The 13,638-nt window shown below is 49.3% G+C and overlaps 1 protein-coding gene across 1 annotated transcript in view; it reads left to right on the top strand.

Annotated features, from left to right (window-relative positions):
- SKIC3 (SKI3 subunit of superkiller complex) overlaps positions 1-13,638 on the top strand; it is a 1,397,627-nt gene that overhangs the window by 1,172,596 nt on the left and 211,393 nt on the right. Inside the window, exon 35 of the mRNA XM_078675399.1 lies at positions 10,463-10,591. Coding sequence (XP_078531525.1) covers positions 10,463-10,591 — 129 coding nt within the window. The remainder of the gene's footprint in view (positions 1-10,462; positions 10,592-13,638) is intronic.

The raw sequence follows: 13,638 nt of genomic DNA, 5'->3' as shown, positions 1-13,638 counted from the left end.
AGCTCACCTGCGCAGGTCAGGGGTGTCAGTCTTCCCCTACCTCGACGACTGGTTGTTGAAGGCGGGCTCGCCTCAGGCACTCGTCTCCCACCTCCAGACTACGGCCGACCTCCTGCATTTGCTCAGGTTCTCCATCAACGTGCCGAAGCCGCACCTGAGTCCCTCAGAAGCTCCCTTTCATCGGAGCGGTTCTGGATTTGACACGGTTTCGGGTTTATCCTCTCGAGCAGCAAGTCTGGGATATTCAGGCTATGATTCCGAATTTTCAGCCTCTATCCCGGGTTTCCGTCAGACTGACCCTCCGGCTACTGGGCCTGATGGCCTCCTGCATCCTGATCGTGCAACATGCCAGATGGCATATGCAGGCTCTGCAGTGGGACCTGAAGTTCCAGTGGGCACAGCATCAGGGCAACCTGTCCGATCCTGTCCGATCTCGAAGGGCACTGCACGCCATTTGCAGTGGTGACTCACGAATCGCGATTGGGTCAATGGCAGATCCCTCTCTCTTCCCCAACTGGAGCACACAGTGGTGACGGATGCGTCCCTCCTGGCATGGGGAGGCCACTTGGGAGAGGCGGAGATCAGAGGCCTCTGGTCTCCAGCGGAGTCCCGGCTCCATATCAACCTTTTGGAGCTTCGGGCGATCCGACTTCCACTGAAAGCATTCCTTCCAGGGAAGTGTAGTGCAGGTGTTCACGGACAACACCACTGTCATGTGGTATTGCAACAAACAGGGCAGGGTGGGGTCGTGGACCCTATGTCAGGAGGCTCTGCATCTCTGGACATGGCTGGAACATCAAGGCATTACCTTGGCGGTTCAACACCTGCCACGTTCTCTGAATGCCAGAGCGGACAAACTCAGCTGCCAGTGCTTGATGAATTACGAAAGGCGTTTGAACACTGACGTGGCGCAAGGTCTCTTTTAGCAATGGGGAGAGCCTTGGTTAGATCTATACGCCACCGAAGAGAACGTGCAATGTCATCAGTTCTGCGCCTTGGAATTTCCAACACTGCACTTGCTCGGCGACGCTTTTCGTCACTAGTGGAGTTGTGGTCTGTTGTACGCCTTTCTGCCTATATCACTTCTGCCCAGAGTGCTGAAGAACAAAAATATACTGTTATCCCGAGCTACTCAGCATGGCGATCATTCCCCCGATCCGACTGCCTCTTCGGGAGGTTCTTCTGTCGCAGCAGCAGGGGACGGTCCTCCACCCGAACCTGTCCAGTTTCCACCTCCATGCATGGAGATTAAGCGGCCAGTTGACTGCTTTCGATCTTCCTCCCGAAGTCTGTGATGTTATTCTGGCAGCCAGGCGTCCCTCCACTAAAACGGTATACGCCTGCAGGTGGGACAAGTTTGTGGCATGGTGCACAGCAAAGTCTGTGGATCCTCACTCTGCCCCTCTTTCCAAAATCCTTCTGTTCCTTCTTTCTTTGGCCCAGCAGGGCTCTGCTCTGGGCACTATCAAAGGTTATCTGTCGGCCACCTCCGCCTTTTTATGGCTCCCAGATAAGCCTTCTCTTTGTAAGTTCCCGGTTGTTAACCGTTTTCTGAAAGGCATTACGTGCACATTTTCTCCCGTACCGTTCATCATGCCTCAATGGGACTTAAACCTTGTCTTAACATATCTGATGTGCGCTCCCTTCGAGCCCCTTCATAACTGTCCTTTGTGTCTTCTTACTCTCAAGGCGGCTTTCCTTGTAGCTATCTCCTCTGCCAGAAGAGTGAGTGAGCTCCAGGCTCTTTCTTCTAATCCTCCTTTCCTTTCTGTTCATCCGGACAAGGTGGTTTTAAGGGCCCTTCCTTCTTTCTTGCCAGAGGTTGTCACGCCCTTCCACATCGGGCAGACCATCACTTTGCCCACCTTCTTTCCGCCTCTGCATCCTGCAAAAGAGGAAGAGAGGCTCCACCGTCTGTACCCAAAACCTGCACTCTCGTTCTATCTGAAGTGCACACAACAGTTCCAGGTGGATAACCAGCTTTTTGTTGGCTACGTGGGCGCCAAAAAAGGTTGGGCCGTGCACAAACAGACCATCTCTCAGTGGGTCGTTCCCTGCATCAAAGCCTGTTATTCGCTAGCTACGAAGGAGCCTCTTGTGGGGCTGCGTGCCCATTCTACCAGGGCAACAGTAGCCACTACTGCCTTGGGACGCAGCGTTCCCTTGCTGGACATTTGTCAGGCAGCTACGTGGGCCTCGCTGCACACATTTACCAAGCATTACTGCCTTGACAGTCAAGTCCAGAGAGACGGCTTCTTTGGCTGTTCTGTTCCCCGTGACTTTCTGGTGTAATCCTGTTCGCAGACCCACCACTGGGGTTGGTATTGCTCGGGTATCTAGTCTAAGGTAAGGAATCTATCACTAACGTGTCTCTTGCAGATGCACAAGTTACTACTTGTGTAACGATATATCTGTAAGAGACATTAATTAGTGATAGATTCCTTACCGCCCCACCCATCCTCCCAGTTCTGCGAACCGATTTCTAGGGATAAGGACATCCCTTTTTTCTTGGCACCAGTGGTCAGTTTCTTGCATGGCTCTGCGATGCTGGGGCGGAAAGTCGTGTGCCGAACTGATGTCAGCACGCATGGGTGGCGCCTAAGTAGTCTCCGTGACATCATCTCGGCGCTTGCGACGCCAGCGACTGACGCGGAGCCGTCCAACGTCACCTATTGATGTGCAGTGGTACTGCTAGCGAAAACAGTCCGGATCCAGTCTGACGCCTGGGGATATTCTAAGGTAAGGAATCTATCACTAACTAATGTCTCTTACAGTTATATCGTTGCACAAGTAGTATCTTGTGAGTTAAGGAACCTGTGAGAAAGCGAAAGTGATGGGACCCCCTCAAAAAGGTAAGTAAAGGCCAGGGAACAGAGGGGAAAAAATAAGCAATAAGATAAAAGTTCCCTCCTAGGCCACAGTTATTCCAAATATGTATATATCGTATTCCTCATATAAAAGTGACAAATATGCACCAACCACATTTTTTTCGTTTTTTTTCAAAAAATATATATCATTTATTTTTTTATTTTATTAGATTATTCTTTTGAGTATTAGCATTGCTCTCACAAATACAGTACATAATTCATTATTAGAAAACACAATAAGAAACTAAATCACTAAATCCATATAGCAGAATTTTTTTTTAACACAATACATAAAAAGAAAAAGAGACCACTATTTACAAAGACATTACACAAAAAAAGTTTTTTTAAATCTGAAACAAGAAATTATTCATATACAAAAAAGAAGAAACAATTCATATGTCCCAAAAGGTTCTCACCCACACAAGCAACTGACACACTCATACATACACATTCACATATACTACAATTGTAAAAAAGGCAGCTGGGTACTAGTGGACAGGGAGCCCCCTGTCACTAGGACGGTCTCAACCAAAATTATGAGACCCGCACTCTGGTAGTCGACGCGCGTTTCGGCGGCTCTAGGCCACCTTCCTCAGGACCTTTTTCCAGATGAACAGCAACCCAGTGAGACCCAAGGGGACACTGTAAAATCTTGGTATATATTCTAGTAAGTGGCTGTACCATAGGTAGGAGGACTCTCTTTCTATTCATTCCCTCGTTGTCTAAACATGGTTGTCTCTCCAAGTATACCAAATAATGTAAACCTGATGTCGCACATATATGGGGCTTGGTCCGTGGATTACTGAGATGAACTTTAGTTCGTGAATAGGGTTACTTATATGCTGTAACAGGAAATTCCTTAATTTGTTAGACAAGGGCGTGTCTATCCGTTTCCGAACTGGATCCGTAAAATTTCCAGGCTGATGGGGTACTCTCGCAGACCCTCCTTCCCCGTGGTTATAGCTAGGGTATCTATTCTACGTTAAGGAATCTGCGGCTAGTAGGCAGTAACGATGTATCTGGTAGAGGCGATTCTAGCCGCAGATTACTTCACGACCCGCCCTTCCTCCCCGTTCTGCGAGGGCCCTTAGCTTGGTCTTCAGCACTCGCCTGCCTCTGGGTGCCTTGTCTTCTCCGAGTGCCCTCTTTCACTCCTCCCTAGCGGGATGCTTGTTCGGTGGGTTTGCATTCACTCCTTCCTTTCTGGTACTTGCTTGGTAGGTTCATGGGTACTCCTGCATCCCTACACCCTGGTGTTTCCAGTGTGGGGCCTTCTCATACTTCCCCCTTTTCCTTGCTTGTAGTTTCTGACTCATGTGCAGTCCTCTGAGTTGGGGTCTCTTGGCTGGGCCTCAGCCTTGGCTCCTTTCAGGGGATTCAACGTTCCTTGATGGTGTTGTCTTGGGGTAAATTATTGTTACTCTTCTGTTCTGGACTCCTTGTCCTTCACTGTTAATGGACTGTGTTTGCAGGCTTTTTTCATCTGATGCAGTTTTTCACATGTTTTTTCTTTCTCCAAGAGAAAGTTGTATTTGCTTGCAGGGTTGCTTTACAGTGGCTGTGCTCTGCTCTTCTCTTCTATGACATTTGGTGCCACAGTGCCTGGCACTTCCCCGAATGGGCTGTTCCCCTCCATTCGCTTCATTCCTTTCTGTTTATCAGCTATTTCGAACACTGTTCACGGTTTTTGTTTGTGATTGCTCCGCATTGTGGCACGGAAAAGTTCTCCAAAGAAAACTGATGTCGGAGCGCCGGGGTGGGGCTTGTGTGACCTCGCTGACGTCACGCCCGTGGACGACATCAGGACGGAATTTCGTGGTACCGCCCCCGCGCGCAGAGATGCTGTGGCAAAGAAAATTCTCCGGATCCAGTCTCACGCCTGGGGATAATTCTACGTTAAGGAATCTGCGGCTAGAATAGTCTCTACCAGATACATCGTTACCGAAGGTAAGTAACTTGTACTTTATGGAGGCCGTTCTAGACTATGTTGTAGTAAGCCAGGTAAGCCATCACCATAAGTCAAGTTAACTCTAATTGGTCTTCATTTGCAAGAGTCTTTTCCAAATTAGAGATAGGTGAATGTTTGTTCGCTTGACTTCATTGATCTGAGGAAGGAAATTGTGGACACCAATGATAATAATGCCCCGAAGGACCAAATAACAAGATTTTCAGTATGAGCAGATTTCTCTTGAAGCAGCTTTTTTGATCAATTTTAAGTCCTTAAAAGTTGTTCATTCACTTTGGAGTGTGAAATAAACTCGTAATTGGTAGAGACAATTCTAGCCGCAGATTCCTTCACGTAGAATTATCCCCAGGCGTGAGACTGGATCCGGAAACATTTTTGCCACAGCATCCCTGCGCGCCGGGGGCGGGGCGACATCACGCGACTCCGCCCAGGGGTCGTCCGCGTACGTGACGTCAGCGAAGTCACATAAGACCAGCCCCTGCGCGCCTACGTCAGTTTTTTTACTTTTCCATGTGCAAGGCGAATCCGGTCCGTGCTACAGGCCTGTTTCGGGTCCCTTTTTTCTCCATTCTTTTGGTGGAACAGTGTGCGAATGCCTTCGGGTTTCAAAACTTGTACGTTTTGTTGGCGTCCTATGGCGGCGACACCATATTTGTATGTTGTGTTTGGGGGAGGATCATGGCACCACCGACTGCGAGGCCTGTCAATAGTGGATGCCGAAGTTGCAGCTGGAGCGCCGCATGAAAGTTCTCTCGGCGCTTCTCTCCAGGTCGACGTCCTCCCCTCGATCTGCTTTGGCGGACGGCTTCAGGTTCGGACGTGGTCGTCGCCCAAGCCCTTCTCCGATGTTACGTGAGCGTCGCTCCCCGGTGGGTACATGTCGCAGTTTGTCCCCCGGTGAGCTGGGTTCCCGCCTTCCGGCGGCATGGACTCTCCATGGGTGATAAGGCCCCCGCGTGTCATCCTATCCACCGTTTCCCGGTGTTTGGACGTCAAGAGTCCAAATGGAGACATACGTGGAGGCTTTGCAGGCCTCGCTGGACCCCTCGCTTTGTGCAGGGCCCTGTGCAGCACCGCCGACGGCTACGGCCCCGGAGCCGACTGGTTCGGATCCAGGCTTGGAGGGTGTGGTGCTGTTGGGGTGCGGCTCTTCTGGGGGACCTCCCTCAGGCCACGGCGTCTCTGCCTCACCGCAAACTTCTGTGGGAGTCCCTGTGGTAACGCGGGAGGTCGCCGGGGCTCGGGTCGCATCCCCTAGCCCCTCTCGGTCCCTTGACAGGGTAGTCCTATGTAAGGCCGAGGTGACGCTGCTACGGCGCCGGCAGCAGCTAGACCGTGCAGAGCCACAGGGGTCAGTGAAACCTCCTCGCCCCGCTCCAGGTCAAGCCTGGGTGAGAACCCCTCGCCCCTCTCCTGGCCCCTCTCGTCCTTCCCCGCATGCGGCCGCCTCGACTGAGGGCGAGTTGGAGGTGAAATCGTCCCTGGCACCTCCTCATGGGTTGCAGAGCGATCTACGCCTCATTCTGGGCCGCGGAGGGTGGAGGGCTTCGTGTCTCTCCCCAGGTCCGTCTCGTTCCCCTACGCTGATGGCTACCTCATTGGAGGTCGGGTCGGCTCCGCCCCGGGGCCGGTTAAGCTCCAGCCCCACTCCGGTCCCCGGTGCGAGGCGACTGGGAGGAACCTTGTCCAGCGATGCCGGATGGTGCCGGCACTCCGCCTCAGGCAGCGGACTTTACGGCTCCGCACAGGGGTCATGCCGCGGACTCATCTTCAGACGCTCCTTCTTCTCCGGAGGCAACCTGTATATATTGGTGTCCTCCTCGCCAGAGACGGGTCCCCGTGTGGTGTCTTTTTCACCGGCGTCGAAGGGCAGCACTCCGCCCTTCCTGAGGCAGAGGTGTTCGTCGGAAGAGCGGCAGGTCCCTCATTCTTCGGCTTTGTGTGACTTCCAGGTCTGGCCCTTGCCCGCCCGCTTGGTCTCGGGTACGGCCGTCTTAGTTTGCAGCCGTCGCCCACGGAGGAGCTGCTTTCCCCGCCTCGGGGCCCTACAGAGGTGGGTGCAGCCGTCGCTCACACGGTGTCCACGGCTGTGGGCATCCTGCGTATGGCTGACCCAGTGGCTCATTTTCCGGCGGACCATCTATTGCAGGTCCTCCACCAGAGCTCTGGTGGGAGGGAGGTTCTGCTCCCCTTTGAAGGTTCCCTCCTTTCTTCCTAGATAGAGGCTTGGAGGCATACTGCCTTGGGGGACCAGTGCCTCAGCATCTTCTGCAGTGGCATCTCCTGGCGCCGCGTGACCCGGCTTGCCTTTCCCTCCACCCCTCGTCCTCCAGTCCTCTTTTGCAGACTGCTTTTCCCTCCCTGCCACCACTGTTGACTCCGCCGTCCCGAGAGGCCCGCTGGCTGGACTCATGGTAGCGCAACATGTTAGCCTTCACCAGCGCTGCCCTGCGGGCTCTGAACACCTTGTGTGTGCTGGCTCGGGCCTCCTCTTGTTTGTGGGACTCGGCTGAATCTCTGGGATCAGTGGCGTCCCCGGAGGGTGGTCAAATGGACTTACGGCATCATGCGTTGGATGGCCGGGAGCTGGCTGCGTTTTTTCTCCGCTTTGCCCTGGACATCTCAGAGGTGTTGGGCCGGGCAATGGCTTCCTCGGTCGCTCTCCGTTGCCATGCTTGGCTTCAGGATGGAGTATTCCCTGAAAATATTCGGGAGTGACTCATTGACCTACCGTTTGATGGCAGCTTGTTGTTCCATGCCCCTGCCGACACCGCCATCCAGAGGCTCTTGGCAGGGCTCCGGCCTCCTCCGTCCCATCATCCTCCTCCTCCGTCCCATCCTCTTCCTCCTCCGTCCCCTCATCTTCCTCCTCCGTCCCCTCCTCAGTGATTCCTGAGTCAAGTTGATTCTGGGCCTTCTTAGGCCGGTTCTTCTGGCTGTGGAGTGTGTTTTCATGCCATTGCGTCCTTCTTTGGGACTTTGGAATTGTTGGCTGCTGGACGGCCCTTTTGTTGATTGTGTATGTGTTCGAATTGATGCGCAGACTTGGCCCTGAGATTAGGCCTTCTGCTTCCTTGGGCTGCTTGTCAAGCCTTTCGCGGGGGTGTTTATTTCCCCGTAGCTCCTTTGTTTGTTCCTCTGCTGCGGAAGTTCTTCCAAAGAGGGTTCCCATGTTTGGGGCTTATCGTACCCTAAGTCATATGGCTTGCACTCTACTTGAGGGTTCTGGTCGCCTTTGGGTGCCTGTTCTCCATGGCATTTGTGTAGGTTGCTTTTGCTCCTTGAGGTCGTGTGCGCGGCCACTCATAGTGGTGTGCCCGGGCATCTCCTCCTTTCCCTGCTCCTGTCCTGAGGTCTGGGACGCTCCTGTGTTCTCTCTTGCCAGGCGCTGCCCACTCGGCCTTCCTGGGGCCTCGGGCTGTTCTTCTTCTTCTTCTTGCTTCTGGCGGCTTGGCTGCCGGCGCTGTTCTGGCTGGCAGGCTGCTCTCCATCTGGAGTGGGTTCGCCTTTTTTTCCCTCATTTCCTTGGCCCCTCTAGGCTTCTTCTTCCGCTTTTCCTGTCTTGGTCTTGGGCGTAAGTTATGTTGCCTTGTGGGGGAGTGGGATGCTTTGGCCTCTGCGTCCTTGGCTTTTGTTCCTCTGCTGTGAGTGTACGAGCCTCTTCAGCCTTCTTTTCCCTCCTACATCCCCTTGGCGTCAGTAGGGTTCTCCTTGTGGAGGTTCCCCATGCCTGGCAGGGAGAAGGTTCTTCCTGGTACACAGATCTGGTCCCCTGGGGGGCCCTCTGTTCTGGATTGGCTGGTGGGGTCCTTTCGCAGACCCTCCTTCCCAGGGGTTATTGCTACGGTATCTATTCTACGTGAAGGAATGTGCGGCTAGTAGTCTATCAGATTTACGAGTTACTTACCTTCGGTAACGATGTATCTGGTAGAGACAATTCTAGCCGCAGATTCCTTCACAGCCCGCCCTTCCTCCCCTATTCTGCGAGGACCCTTGGGTTGGTCTTCGGTACTTGCCTCCCGGTGGGGGGGCTGTGTCTCCTGTGAGTGCCTTCTTTGTTCTTTACGGGTAGCTCCGTCTGGGGGCGGTTCATTCCTCCTTGGTTTTTGGAGGATGGGGTTCCGGTGCCCTGCTGCTCTGGCTACTCCAGGTTTGGGGGGGGATTGCTTTCTATCCCTGTCCTTCCCTCCCCTCCCTTCCTTACAGTGCTATCCCCTGATTAAGGATCATCTGGCCATTTCTTGCCTTGTCCCTTGTGGGTGGTTGCCCTCTTTTTTGGGGTGGCTTGGAGTGTTGTCCCTGTGTGTCTTGGGACTGGTCCCCTTTCTCTGGATTGGGGTGGTAGGTTTACTACATGTACCATGACTTTACGCATGTTCCTTGCCTCTGGGGCATGGGAGTGGGAGGCTGTCCATGTGCTGACAGGGTGGCTGCGCAGGGCTCTGCTTGCTCTTTCTTCTTTCCTGTCTTTGGGTTCTACGGTGTTGCCACTATTCTGTGTGGTGTTGTTAGTCACAGCTTCTTTCCAATTGTTCTGCTCTTCACACAGTGTGCCCATGCTTCCACAGTTTTTTATCTGGTAATTCCGCGTTCTCCGAAGAAAGCTGATGTAGCCGCGCCGGAGCGGGTCTTATGTGACCTCGCTGACATCACGTGCGCAGACGACACCTGTGCGGAGTTGCGTGATGTCGCCCTGCCCCTAGCGCGCAGGGATGCTGTGGCAAAAAAGTTTCCGGATCCAGTCTCCTGCCTGGGGATAATTCTACGAGAAGGAATCTGCGGCTAGAATTGTCTCTACCACATACATCGTTACCGAAGGTAAGTAACTCATACTTTGGGGTTAATTTCTGATTATTTGAAAACTACTGTATTTTGGTCTTAATCGCGGTTACAGGACCCTACCACATGGCTCTAAATGATAGAAAATTATTTGTTTTCAAATGTTCCATCTTTTGACTATTTATGGCTTCAGTGGTTTCGATCATCTCTTTAGGAGCTAAATTAGTGTGTTTCGAATGATTTTCATACTCCCAGTGGGCAAAAATAAATATTTTGCGTATGAGTAAAATTCTACAGAAAAGGCTTTTTTGATCAGGTTTGCTGTTTGTAATTTATCACATGCTATAAAACTGTGTCTGAAGTTTGCAAACTGAAGACTATAGAGTGGATGGAAATGGAAGTCTAGGGCTATTGTTGTGTTGGTGAATATCTCATATCAATTTATAGTGTCTGATAAGATTTTCATTGAGAGCATTCCACAGCCGCCTTGCTGCAATTGAGTAGGCTCAACTTTCCATCGGAATTTCTTGAAAAAAGACAGGTATTTACAAGAAGATCTAACAGACCAGATGGACTATGACTGTACCTGTTTGTTATGTCAGTTTTATTTTTAAAGAGATATTTACATTTTTGATTGTGTGTTCTCTGATTGATACTTTACATGATAATAATATAATTTCTGCAGAACTTCTGTGTTTATATGGAATATTCACTGATGAAGTGCCAGTGGTGAATTATGGAGCTTGATGTTTAAGAGCAGTTGCATATCACCATACTCTTTAGCAGATGGCTTTCAGCCATGATCTGTAGTGTCTCACTGCTATTTTAAAATGTGTTTTTACTTTTACAGATGATCCTGCTGCATGGGCTGGTCTAATATCTGCATGTTACACAGAAAACACCGTTTCCTACTTGAAGAATACACAACCTAAAAGAGCAGAACTAGACATTAAGTTTGCATCCACTGTTTCAGCTAAGTGTAAGTGATAATTTAAAATCATGATTGTAGCTCTTTTTCAAACCATCTGTTCCTTAATTTGGGTGATAATTCTTTGGCGAAGAAGAATTCATATTGTGTGCCATCTTTGCATGTCTTCTTACTTGCATATCACAATCCTCTAAATTATGGAATCAAAGCCATGTCTTATTTTAGTTTGTTCTGTCCAATGGTTTCTCGCATCTGGGTAATTTCTGTCAGATGCGTTTGGCAATATATTAAATGAGTTGCTCTGAAGTCCTATATACCTGAATGTCAAGCAGGTGCCATTTTTTGTCTTCCTCTGCATTCCTTTTCACTGTTCTCAAACAAACTCCTAAACCCAGATTTTGAGTTAAACACAAAGTAAGTGGTCCTGACATGCAGGTACATTTCTCCCTGTTCATAATTACCATTGTTTGTTTTTCCTCCCCAAATACACTGTGATTTCCATGGCGGGCCCAGCTAGGGAAAGCCAGAGGCTATGTCTACATCCACTGCACTCGCCCTTTGACTTTCGGGTGGCCAGTTCAGGGGCTTTACAATGGAGTTATCCGGTGAAGGCTCCTCTATAGGAAACGCAGAGGTCCCCCCCACCACTCTAAATGGAGTGAGGGTAATGGTGAGCTCAATGAGAGGTTGGCCTCTCCAGTTTATGGCGGAGCTCTCACTCTGCTAACTCTAAATCTCCCACTAGGTTTCCTTGGATCCTTTTCTTTGAGTGGGACTGTTGGAATTTGCACTTTCTAGTTGGCTGAGGCATTATCCCAGCAGGCAGAACCTACTACTCCCGTCCAGGCTGGGTGATTAGAAACACTATATAATATGTGCTCACCCTTGGGTGGCTTGGCACTGATCAGTTAGGCTTACCATAGAGGCAATGTGTAAGTATTGGCACAGCACTCACGATAAATACTTGAGCGTCACAAGTTACTTCACAGGTGAGGTAGGTAAATAAGGTTTGTATTCAACACACATAATAATCAACACACATAATAACATCATGCATTTCTGGGTATAAATTACATTAAAAATTATTGCTAGCAGCACTAGGCCCAACCATGTTCGAATGACATCTGCAATATGCACACTTGGGAAAGATCCTATCCTAACACCCCCTACCCCCTCCAGTTCCCGTCGCAACCGTTGTTCTCCGCAGGCCAACCCAAGTTATTCTTTTTTTTTTATATATATATATTTTTATTTGCATTTTTCAAACCATAGAAACATAGCAAGCATGTCACATAAGATTGTCAACCAAACCCTGCCCTCCCCCCACCCACCACCCACCGTCTCCAGAGTTGCACACAGAACCCAAGTAATTCTTATAATTTAGTACCACTCAGTTAGAGGGTACTCCCTTGGTCACAACAATAACAAAAATATGTACATACACATAATTATACCACTTCTTAGCAGCAGGATGGCAGTGCTAGGAAAACCAATGTCAAATTGAATGCTTTTTTGGCAAGAAAGCAACGTATCAAGCAAACCGTTGTCTGGGTTTTTGAATCAAAGGCAGTTCCCCACTGTCACTCCCACACACTCACTCACTCTGCACCGCTGTGCAGTGCAACAGATATCAGACAAGTCCGTACAGAAAGACACACATGCCATGCGCACTCAGCACCCATATGCGGTGCAACTGATAAGCACAGCAGACCCCGTGGCCCCAAGCCTCCCTGTAGTAAATTACACAAATCCAGAGATGTGATTCGGAAATGTTTATTCTGAATTGGTATCCTCAGCACAGCAGTCCAGCTCTCAGCGCTGCCACATAGAGCACACTCAATAAAGCACTCTAGATTCTGTCTGGACATTCCAGCTCACATGCTAAGCAATATGAAAAGTACTATTTAACTTCATTTAACTCTACATTTCTCCTCTCCCTTATGAAACATTACAAATTATACAATGAAACACAGTAAACAAGAAAAAATATTGAAGAATATAATATAAGGAATCTAATGGTAAAACACAACATATAACCATGGTTACTTTGTTACATTTGGTACTTTACAAACATTTCCAATACTCCATACAGTCCCATTTTCCAACACCACCACATTGCGTTTTACTTCAACTACCTTTAGGGGAACAGAGAATTTACTATTCCCTTTAATGACTACACCACTTTTTTTAGTAACAACCCAATCACCAACCGCAATATTTGACATTTTCACCCCTTTTCTTACATTGTAATATTCTTCAGCAAGTCTTTGTTTCTCTGTGACACTAGCTTTGACAGCATGGTGGTCTACCCATAAACGATCTTTGACAACCAACAAACTGGGGTTATCTTTCCTACCTGGTTCTCTACCCTTAAGAGAGACGAAGGGAGAAATACCAGTAACAATATGAGGGGTAGTTCTGTGTGCCCAGACCAACTTCTTCAACTCTTCCTTCCAAAATAGACCATTGGCTAATGACAATTGAATATTGTCTATTATTAGACGATTAATTCTCTTTACCATTCCATTGGCTTGTGGTCTATATAAGGCAACCTTCTCATGAACAACTCCCCATTTCTCCATAAACTCTTTCATTTCTCTTGATACAAATTGTACCCCATTATCCGACACAATGGTTTTTGGTACACCTTCTTCGATGAAAACTTCCTCTAAAAACCCCACCACAGTCTTAGTGTTAATTACACTCGTTGGCTTGTACACGAACCACTTTGTATGATAATCAGCAAGCACAAAAATAAACCTGTTTGCACTACCTAGTCTATTTATTGGGCCCAGGAATTCCATCGTTAACTTCTCCCATGGCCTAACAGGTAACTCAACACACTTAAGTGGAGGTTCTCTCAATGTCTTTACTTTGTCACTGTTGGCACATACGTAACAATGCTTAATTACTTCCTCAACCATGTTGTCTAACTTTGGCCACCAATATGTTTGTCTAATTCTTCTCTTCGTCATACTCCTGCCAGGATGCCCTTCATGAGCCAGTTCAATAATCTTACTCCAAAGGTTTACAGGAGGGACAATGCGATCCCTTCTCATTACCTTGTCATTCAATATACTCAACTCATCCCTGATATT

The sequence above is a fragment of the Lissotriton helveticus genome, chromosome 2_1 (genome assembly GCF_964261635.1).
Source record: "Lissotriton helveticus chromosome 2_1, aLisHel1.1, whole genome shotgun sequence".
In the NCBI taxonomy this organism is placed as follows: domain Eukaryota; kingdom Metazoa; phylum Chordata; class Amphibia; order Caudata; family Salamandridae; genus Lissotriton; species Lissotriton helveticus.
The sequence above is the reverse complement of the archived record's forward strand: the minus strand, read 5'-3'. Positions and strand labels throughout refer to the sequence as shown.